The 11,369-nt window shown below is 31.0% G+C and overlaps 1 protein-coding gene across 1 annotated transcript; it reads right to left on the reverse strand.

The window, feature by feature from the left end:
- Positions 1 to 2,833: 2,833 nt before the first annotated feature.
- Positions 2,834 to 8,271, reverse strand: LOC100781022 (E3 ubiquitin-protein ligase DIS1). Its single transcript, XM_003542783.5, has 4 exons — positions 8,033 to 8,271; positions 4,594 to 4,826; positions 3,747 to 4,133; positions 2,834 to 3,368 (listed from the first exon to the last, which is right to left on the reverse strand). Exons 2-4 carry the CDS (start codon positions 4,798 to 4,800, stop codon positions 3,048 to 3,050), a joined length of 915 nt encoding a protein of 304 aa, XP_003542831.1. The 5' UTR covers positions 4,801 to 4,826; positions 8,033 to 8,271; the 3' UTR covers positions 2,834 to 3,047.
- Positions 8,272 to 11,369: the final 3,098 nt, after the last annotated feature.

Raw genomic sequence — 11,369 nt, forward strand, 5'->3', positions numbered from 1 at the left:
GTATTTTCAGTGTTTATTTGTTGAAAGCAGAAACAAGAAAAATCAAACATGTTTTCAGAATTTTAATTTTTTAAAAATAAAAATAATTTTCAGAAAATAAAAACAAAAAATAAAAATAGAAACCATACACACCCTAAACTATTTTACGTTATTACATTCAATGCGACAAAATAGAATAATATAGTATATAAGAATTTCACGCGAGAAAAACTAAAGTATTAAAACCTCCATTATATCTTTTTTTAAGACAATCCTCCATTATATCTAGTATATAAGAATTTCGCACGGGAAAAACTAAAGTATAAAAACCTCCACGTGGGAAAACCTAAAATATTAAAACCTCCATTATTGAAATCTACGGACAAAATAGAAGAAAGAGATAAAAGGAAAAATAAGATTTCAATGTTAGGTCCGTACAGTAAAGTGGAGAGAAATATCAATAACTGTTAATAAAGAAAATCATTTCTAGTGTATATATTTTAGTAGACAATTTTATCTTTAAATTACTTCTTAAAATTTAAAATTTTCTTCTAACTTATATTAATTTCTCATTATTTTTTTTATTCTATCATTTTTTTTTATTAATTATATTTAACTTTTTATTTTTTTATTATTTAGAAAATTTAGAGAGGCAGAAGTACAACTGTCCCCCTCGCGATGAATAAATATTTTTGATAAAAAGTAAAATAAAAACAAGTATTTATAATTTAATTATTTTATTAATATCAGTCCAAAAAGTATGATTTAACCATAGAAAAACCAAATCTCTTGCCGGATGTAGCTCGGTTATTGATAGAGTGAATACATTTACTATTTCTTGACATATCTAACTTTAATAGCATTGATAATTTGATCCTAACTTATTTTAAAATATTTTTTGAAATAAGATATTTATCTTGAAATGAAAAATAAGATATATATATATATATATATATATATATTTATATATGTAAAAATCTGAAAATATGGGTATTGGTAAAATTTTATGTTGTGAAATGGAAGATCTTTTCAGCAAAATTAACTTCCAATCAAACTCCATTAAGTGAACAAAATGGACAAAGATAGCACTAAAAGATGGTCATCCGCAAGGTTCATAGGATTTAAATATCCTATATCTGTTTGGTTCTTAAATTCTATTGTTTGCTTCGGATTTAGAGTTGAAAATTGAATTCAATAAATGACATCAGATATTTGGGAAGTTTCTTATTTACTCAAATATCATATATTCTGATATTAGAGATAGATGATGGAGGATGTGATATGTTATGGTGGAGCGTCAATATTTATATTTATGAAGGTAATTGGATGCTAGGTTTGACGGTAGGACAAATTGCATGGTTCATTATATAGCAGTGAAATTATATGAATGTGGGAGAGTATACCCTAGCATGCCAAGTGGTTTGGCAATTGAAATGTTTTTCTTTGTTTTTGGTTTTATATGTACCTTTATACATCAATATGGATAATAGAATATTTATAACTTTCTTTGGTGGACTTTAGTTTCCCTGTGCAAGGTTCATTTTATCTTTTAATGAAATTCTTAGCTTATAAAAAAATCTTTTCTTTAATACTTCATCCTATCTTTTTTTATATAAAAAATATCTAATTCATCAAAATTAATAAAAATAAATTAGTTAGCTAATAATATTCTAAATCAAATCTTATTTAAAAAATACACATAAAAGTAATGGTAATATTTAATGATATTATACATAATTCAAGGAATGATATTTTTGTTACCAATAAATGCGTTTGTACATTCATTTGTATGAAAAATGGATGAACATCTCTCATAATAAATTAAAAATGTAAAAAAAAATTAACAAGTAATACATCTTAAAGTGAATCAATGTTTCTTATAATTAGAAAAAAACAATAAACTCAATGTTTCTTATAATTAGAAAAAAACAATAAACTCAGATTCATTTATTTCTTATAAAAATGACCGGACAAAGTATTAATTAGAACATAAAACTTTTCAAAAGATTAAAGCTTTGCACCCACTGCATGTCTTTCATTTCTGGCATTTGCCAAAACAAAAAAAGTGAACGTGCCCTACATGTCCAATTGTTCAATTATTTCCTTTTAACTCAGACTAATGGTTGATGCCTATAAAACCTATCTCATGGTCAGCTAAATTCTCATCAAATTATTTATGGAAAATTATCATTCATATTCTAGCTACTCCTATGACTTTAACCGGTGGCCAACAACCAAATGAAGAGAAGCTAGTTCTCTCCCTTCCTAAAGGGAGGTGTTGGTCATCCCCTTATGTTTATCTATTCCAAGAATTCTGGTGCCCATCAAATGTTATTCAAAGATTAAAAGTTCTCAGAAAAAATCTCAAGGGAAAGAAAGTGATGTCCTTGTTGCCAGCTTTCCAAAGTCAGGTACTACCTGGTTGAAATCCCTTATTTTCACAACTGTCAACCAAGAACACTTCTCCCCCACAGAGAATAACCATCCATTCAAAGCACCAACCAATTTGGCAAATCAACATCAGGGAGCCTATTTGAACCCATACAACGACTTGCATCTACAAACTTTACCAGAAGCTTGAGTTTGAAACCCTGGAGGAAGTTTCAAGTACATGCACCTCCTCTTCAAGGTCCATATGCAAGAAGCCATTATGAACATCCATTTGATGAAGCTCCCATTTTCTAGCAACTGCAATAGCAAAAAAACTACACACAGTCACCGTCTTTGCTATTGGGGTGAAGGTGTTTCATTGTAATGTTCATGTTCTTAATCGTAGCTAGTTTGCCTGCAACATTTTCTCAAGTGCTTGCAATCATTGACATTCATAGAACAAAAATAATATATATAGAACACGTTAAGGTTCTAAATCTCTATCGCGTAATCATCATAATGATTAGAGGTACAACTTCCTGTTCGTGTATTTGATGTAAGGATAAGCAAAGAGAGTTTGCCTCCTAAATTACAAAACACAATTAGAAGACCAGAAGGTACATATATCACTACAAACGAGTTTCACTACAAACTATCAGCCTATATATAATTGCTAGTGGAAGGACATCTCTCTCCCTTCACTGTTCTTTCCAGATCCTACCAGTAACCCTTAGCTTCAATTCCTTCCGGTCACCACCGGAAAAAAAGAGGGCCATATTCCTCTGAATGATGAGACCATCAAAACTGTCACGAACCTTGCGGTGGCTGTCCCTGATGCTTCTAGGCACCCCCTGCCAAATCATCTTCCTCCCATTTCCACCTACCTCTAAACTGTAGCTATAATTCTTTGCCTCATCATCATCACCCATAAACCGCAAAAAGGCTATGTAGACAGGAGCCATTCCTAGTTGAAAAGCTTCAAAATGTAGACAAAAATACTGACCAAAGCAGCTGAAGACCTAGAAACCAATGTGTATAAATCAGCTCAAACACAAATTCTGTCAAGAAATTAAAAACAAATGCATAAAAGGCCATTGTATAGACACTTAGGAAGGCAAAGAAGCAATGCTGTAAATTAATAGTTTCTTGAGAATACAACTTTGAAAAAAGATGCTCATAGTTTCCAAGATGTTCCAGTATTGGCAATATTGGATTTTTCTTGTTTAAACATAAGTTACAAGGTTTGATTAAATTTTATATACTTATTAACTGATGAAGACCAACGCACGTAGATCCAAAAACATGCCTCAAAAGTACACAATCTATCAAGCACTAAAAGTCTAGTGAATTTACTGAGCCAATAGAAGGCAGGCAGAACAAAGTTTAGAAAACAATACCGTCAACATCCATGTGGCATTTTCAACTTCTTGTGGATTTGATTTGACGTAGCGATGATTAAAAGTGCTACCATTGTGCATGTCCACTTTATGGTCATCTTTCAGATGGGCCACCAGGTAGGGTATGTCACCCATAATAGAGCATTCCGAACCAGCATATGGACAGTTGTAAGGTCTATGTGCACATTGCGATTCATGTTTTAGCTTGCTGTAATATGGATATATACCGATGCACCCAAAACCTTGATATTTACAGGGAAGTTCCAAAGACGCAGCCACTTTCTCCAGTGCCAGGCATCTGATATTGCCAAGCTCGTGCCTACAAGTAGGGCACCGGTTATGGACCCTGGGTTTGCAACCTGAGCATATAGTGTGACCATTTGAACACTGCAATAGCGACAGAGGAATACAAGTTAACTAAATTTCAAAATAAAATTGATTTTGAAACCAGTATAAACCAAAAGAGTTACATATAGAAAATTTGACTGAGTTTCTGCTAGAAAAAACATTCAAGATTCTCAGAATATATCAGCTAGGTAAGACGAGAGAATTACTTTTGAATGAGGAAATCAACACCCTCACACTCAGTTTTTTGCTTATGGCATGTCACATAAACCATTATTCTAGTTTGGCTTACTATTAGAATGAGAATTCCTTTTCCCTTTTGTTTCAATCTTGTTAATAAGCAGATGCACCGTGCCCTGATCCCAGTACTGGTCAATTTCACATTTTTGTTGTAATTAATTTATCAAATTACACTTTGAACACACCAGTAGTTTTAAGTTACAATCGCATGCTTTCCCAAGAACCCAAAAAATCAACAATGAACCATGAATACATAAACAACCTGATGGATTGGAGGGTACATGGCATTCAGGCATACAGGGCACTCTAAAAGCTCACGAACACTGCTTGAAACAGTCCCATTAGGTTTAAGAGCAGTTTGGGCAGGATCATTTAATAATTCACCAACATCTGTTGACTCTTCATTTTGAGGAGGATCAACATCGACTTTGCTCCGTATATCATCAAAGAATAGATTGCTTGATGCCATGCTAGTAAAAGCAACTACTGGCTGCCCTGTGAGTGGGGGAAAAAATATTAGAATCAATCAGGAAGGCAGAAACTAAAATTCTACAGTGATTCTTTTTACTTTCACCAAACAGTTAAAATTATAACATAGCAGAACAAGTAAGCTATTAAATTCACATCTCTAGTTCATTAAAAACAACAACAATAAACCAAGCCTTTTCACCTGACGTTGACTGTAAATGGATCAAACAACACTGTAATATTCTATAGGCAAAAAAACCACTGACAACTATATCATGAATCCATCTTTCTATGTTGAACCTATCACCCTCTCCTGATGTTCCATTGAGAGGATCAAAGATGCATCATGGCATTCCCCAAACTCAGTTTTAAAACAAATTTACAAACTCTGGCTTATGAAAGCAAACGGAACACATCAAGCAGCCAAAATGCATCAGCATTAGACATTTAAAATACATTCCTACAATTAATTATTTCTCAACTTTACTTTTATAATTGACCAATTGGGAAGTCTTATTTCCTATCCTGCAAAATGTATTACCATAAAATAGAATATCATAGAATATAATAATATGAACAGTTTGCCCAATATTTTTCAAATATTAAACATTCCACCAGACATAAATCATTAACATTCCATTCGTATGCAGGATTTCTCTGTATAAGTCAAGATTCATTTTCTTTGGGTGGGTATTAAGGGTGGGATATGGACGTATGGCCATGTATGGTGGGCTTTGGGTTGGTAGTTGAGACACTCAAAGGCTTGTTCTTGTACGTGGTTGGTTATTTGAGATGATCCTTAACCATGTATACTTTTAGCACTACTGGTGCTTCTCTAATAAAAATTACTATTGCCGGACAAAACAAAAACATTCCAAATGCTGATGATTTAACGAAAAAGTTTAAATGTTTTAAAAATGGATTCTTCTACTTAATCTTTATTTCTGGCTTCAGAGCCATTTTTATGATACCCTTATTATTATGTAAAAAAATACTAACACTAGATGTTGGAGTCAGCTAAATGGATAAAATGAAGCCACTGTGTTTTGTCAACATGCAAGACCATTTTAATAAAGGTTTTTGTTGATGGCCTGGCATTGTGTTTTCTTTACTCTTCGACTTCTATTTATCATGCTATCCCTTACATGAATTAAGTAGAAATATACCATGATAGTAAAATGAAACTTACACTTCCAAATGATCAGAACAACAAATCTCTTGTAAAGTTTACATATATTATACTGTAGAAGTTTATTAGATTAAAATAGAGAGAATCAATAATGTAAAAATTGAATATGGAAACCATTGAAAATTCCGATTAATAGGACAGATACACCACCAAAGGTTTTGAAACTACAATTTTAAGAGACATAACTGATTTGTATGAATATTAAGAAACAAACTAAGGAAAAAATAAGGTAAAAAACATTTAATTGTTCAAGGCCTGACTGACTCACACAACTCCTTTCTAAGATTGCAGTGCTCAAATTGAGCAAAAAAAAACATCTTGTATCAGGCAATGTACATCATTAAACTTTTTCACCAAAAGATTTAACCATGTAACACAGCTATATTAGGTTGTCCTCAGTCCATAAGACTAGGAGCAAAGGGAACCAAAAAAAAAATTGTCAATGTAAAATTACAGGAAGACGAAGAACACATTGGCAGAAATTTTAAAAAAATCCTTTAATACTTGTAATAGAGCTCAATAGAAACTGATCAAAAGAAATGACAGTGTGAATTTATGCACTTATTAAAAAAATGAAAACTTGATGCGGAGCTGTGTTGGTTTTGATCAATCCTGACTAGGCACAAATAAACAAGCCCATGACAATACAGAAGAAAAAGAAAAAAGAAAGTTTATTAACAAGATCAGGTCATTGGTGGAAATTTGTAGGCATGGCCACATGGGTCATCGAACTAGTTTCAAAGTCAAAAAAGGCAAGAATAAAATGACAAAAAGTAAATACCCTATTAAAAATTGCCCCCTTCTCAAAAATAGCTTCCTAACATGAATTCTTATCTACTAAAACAAGCCAAGTTTTGTATCTAGCTTCTTGTATTGATGAAAGAGATCACATGAAAAAGGTCCAAAGGAAGAACTTGGAGGCATCCAAACATACTGACTAGTCACAAAGATTGAAAACACCCATCCCTGTAAAAGAGCCTACCTACCTGGCATCAAATTGTGATCTAAACAACCTAAGACTCAGGAATCAAAACTACAAATGGTATGAGTTCTCACCAAAATCTGATTACCCTTCAAGTAAATTCAATTTCTTAGGAAATGATATGTTTGAGATATGATAGTGGTAGAATTCCTATCCCTTCATAAATAATGTCTACATATACATTAAGCAGACCAATTTCTTTAGAATACAAGTAACTGCAAAAGACATGAGTTGTGCGAATCCCTCATGTTCTCCATTATTTTGCACTTTAAGAAGACATACAACCACCTCTTGAAGCTAACTTCTCCAATTATCGCTCAAGGAATACCTTGTATTTGATCCAAAAAAGCATTTCAGACAACTTTGAGTTTAGCCCAAGTCAAATCCCAAGAGGAAACAGTTTGTTTTCACAGTGGCCCTCAGCATTTGGTAGTAGGAAGAAAATTTTCCTTTGAAACAAAGTGCATTAGGACGCAAGAAACGCACAGTTGCAACCATGAAAAGGTAAAGTTGTAAACCACTTGCAAGCATATTAGAATAACTTCACCAAATAACACACAAACTAGACTCAGCTTCCAAAAGGGTCGTGTGATATGTGTTTTCCCATGAAAACCAATACTCACACATCAAGCGAAAAACATACTAAAGAATCAAAAGACTTGGTAGCAAAGCCATGACCAACAGCAACACATGCATGAACACAAACAATCCAAGACACTTAATTTTGAACGTTGACAATTCCACATAATCCAAGCCACCTAATTGACCAAGCAGAAAAAGGGAACAGCCTCGGCAATCCAAAGAACACGTCAAACATAAACCTTAAATAGAACAAACTGTTTCATCCATTCACACAATCAAAACCCTAACCTCAAACAACAAATTCATCATATTCCAAACCAAACCCACCACAGATCTACAACAAATACGAACAAAAATCCCCAAAGGAACACAACGCATGAATAAAACCTTAATCCCACCAAAGGAATAATAATCATAATAATAGCGACAATAATAGAACCCCGGAAATGGACAAAGTAAAATCAAGTTGAAGAGAGAGACCTGGAATGATGGATTGATCAAAAGGGCATCACAGAAGAAGAAAATTAATGAAACCAGAGAGAGAGGGGGGGTTGGTTTTAGTGGGTTTTACAACAGACTGTAATAAATGAAGAATGCGCGTCTAGAGTTGATCAAAGATTTTCAAATTAAAGAAAGAGAGAGAAGAGCGTATGCGAGCACGAAGAGAGAGAGAGAGAGAAATACAACATGGAAGAAGGAAAAGGCTTAAGAAAAAGTAGGACCCACCTATTCCTTCACTTGCCTTTTCTTTCTTCTTTTTCTTTTTCCCTTGTGTTTTCGTTTGAATTTCCAAACTGATGATTGTAGCCGTGACTCTTTCATCTTCACACCGCATTCTCGTTTCAAATAAAAAAAAATATACCTACTTCAATTTATCAAAAAAATAATAATTATACTTTATCTTATAAAATATACAAATCAACCTTATAAAGATATCAAAGTCAAAAACAACCTTTATCTTATAAATTGATTTTGTATAATAACTCATAATCCACTAATCCATTACTCTTAAAATTTTAAAGAATGAGTCAAATGAAGCTCCAAAGAAGAAAAGTGAAATGATTTCAAAATTTTGGGGTAAAAACATTGTATCGTTATTTAGTTGTTTTTTTTATATAGGACAATGTTAGAATGAGTCAAATGAAGCTCGAAAGAAGAAAAGTGAAATAGTTTGAAAATTTGATAGGATATATAGTCTTAAAATATTATTATATTTATTTTTAATTAATATTAATTTATTTTAATTCTCTAAAATACTTCATAATAACATATATAGGTTATGTTTAATAAAATTAACACATAAGTCAATTGAAAACTTATAAATTATATAAGTTAAAAGTTGAAAAACTAAAAATTTATAAGTTATTTAATTTAATTGAAAGTGCTTAATAAGAATGAATAATTTAATTGATAAATATGAAATGACGTATTCAGTTGTGAATAGAAGTCACTTAACAAAAAGAGAAATTTTATTGTTTACGAATTAAATTGATAAAGTAAAAATCATACAAGAAAACAAATTACATCATATAATTTTAAAAAATATATATATAAAATAATTTAGCAAATTAGGACATATTCAATTGTGCAAAGGATTTATTATATGCTTCATAATTTTGTTAAGATTTATTCAATGACATTTTTGGATCCATGCATTTGAGTAAAAAAAATGGCAGAAAAAAAAGAGAAACAAATTTGTGTAACGCAACCAATGCCAGAAAAAAGAACTAACAACTAGGACAAATTAACAGCTCTCAAATTGTACCGCTATATTACACTTCTTTTATAAAACAAATTAAACATTTCAATGACCCCTACTTTAATTATGCAGAGTGTGCTATAGTTTGGATCTGTTGGAAGATTTGCACTTCTTTTAGTGAATTATATCTGTGGACTTGAATTTTTTTATAAACATAAAGAGGATTGTAACTTCCAGTAATTGCTTCTTTGTGAGAGCCCTTATCATACAATGAAAAAAGAGTCCATCAAGTAGGTCATGTGGAGACAGTCGAGTTGTTTTTGGATTGAATGTAATACTGATCCCTTATGGCTGGAAGGGGGTATCTTTATAGTGACCTTCATTTCAAAGGAATCTTTGAGTGTAATGTTTTCACGGTTTTTTTTTTTTTTTGCTGAAGCTATGGCAGATGTTTTGGCGATTGAAAAAGCCATTTTCTACAGTTGGCCGAGATCATCTCTAGTTGGAAACTGATTCTGAGTTGCTTCTTCATGCTTATAGACATCTCCAAATCTGTGCATTGGTCTCTTTATACCCGTTGGATGAACCGTGTATAAGCACATTAACCAGATTAATTTTAAAATCTCTCACATTTACTTGGAAGATAATCTTCTACGGACAAGCTAGCTTCCTATGTTGCACAGTTTTTTTTGGTTATTCTTAGTGGGATTCCCCACCATCTTTTGTTCAACAAGAGCTTCTTTGATATAGACAAGGTTTCCTTTCTGTAAATTTCCTTAGTTTTTGCTTAGTGGGCATGGTTTGGCCCTCCCAATTGTTTGTAATTCTCAGCTTATCAATATTATTGGAGGGGGGTTTCTTTGGGGATGTATGTTGGAGTGCCAATTAACATAGTTGGAATGTCAACACCTTCATTCCCTTAATCTCCCTCTGGCTTCTCTTTTGATTAAAAAACAAAAAAAATTGCTTCTTTGTGAGAAGCTTTGCTTTAAGAGAAAAATTCAAATGCATTGCAACTGAGTAGCCTAGTGCTCAAGTTTTTCACCGAACGGCATCAACCCTTTCAAGTTTTCTCTTTGTTGGAAGAGTTGTTTTCTCCATTTAACTAGAGTACTCTCCTCCTCTTTGGAAAAATATATTACTAAGTATGTGATATATATATATATATATATATATTTTTTTTTTTATGTAATAAATTTTCATACTATCTAAAAAAATCTTCAATAATAATAATAATATAATTTTTAAAAGTTAATATGGGCTAATTTACTCATTTCCATTTTATAGTAAACTTTATAGCATGATATTTTTATTCATTACTAGTATGTTTTTAATGTTGTCATTTTACATCGATTTTATAAAAATTGATGTTAAAAAAATATAACATAATTGTAAATAAGTTAAATTTGTTAACATCGAATTTTAAAAAAATTGATGTTATATATCGATATTAACATCAAATTGATATCCCTAGTGTTTTAGCTCATAGGTTGCATTGAATAAATATTTATATTATCTAATTAAAATTTATAAAATAAATATTTGAATACATATTTTTATTTATAATAAATAATTGAAATTATAATATGATTAATTTAAGTTATCGATGTTTTTTTAAAACACTATTAAAAATTGATTTACATACAAAGTTAAAAGAGGTAAAGATTAAAAAAATATAGTCTAAAATGATTATCTCAAAGATTGAATACATTAATTGCAATAATGAAGTCTTTTCAATTTCTCATTAAAAAAGTTAATTGTAGATTGAGAGAAAGCCTCCCATTTGACAAACACATTAAATAATTGTTAAATTTTCAATACATTAATTATATAATAGTGAAGACTTTTAAATGACCAATTAAATAATGCAATTTAGATTAGGAAAAAGTATTCAAAAAATATTTATTATGTTTTATTTCAAAAAATAAAAATATTCTTTTATTTTACTTTTTTGCATGTGATATTATCATTTGAAAAATCAAAATTCATATATATAAGAAATAAGTGAACATATTCAAACATTTTTTGTTATGATAGTATTATTTTGTTTTGACTTTAATTATTTTAAAAATTAAAAAAAATATAGCAAAAATATTTTTTGTACATGTGATGTTCTTA

This window comes from Glycine max, chromosome 13 (genome assembly GCF_000004515.6).
Source record: "Glycine max cultivar Williams 82 chromosome 13, Glycine_max_v4.0, whole genome shotgun sequence".
NCBI classification, from domain to species: domain Eukaryota; kingdom Viridiplantae; phylum Streptophyta; class Magnoliopsida; order Fabales; family Fabaceae; genus Glycine; species Glycine max.

Coding starts and splice junctions, on each gene's coding strand:
- LOC100781022 (XM_003542783.5), bottom strand. CDS start 4,800: ATGGCATCAAGCAATCTATTCTTTGATGATATACGGAGCAAAGTCGAT. Junction 4,134..4,593: donor TGTACCCTCCAATCCATCAG/GTTGTTTATGTA, acceptor TCGCTATTGCAG/TGTTCAAATGGTCACACTAT. Junction 3,369..3,746: donor ATGCCACATGGATGTTGACG/GTATTGTTTTCT, acceptor ATTGGTTTCTAG/GTCTTCAGCTGCTTTGGTCA.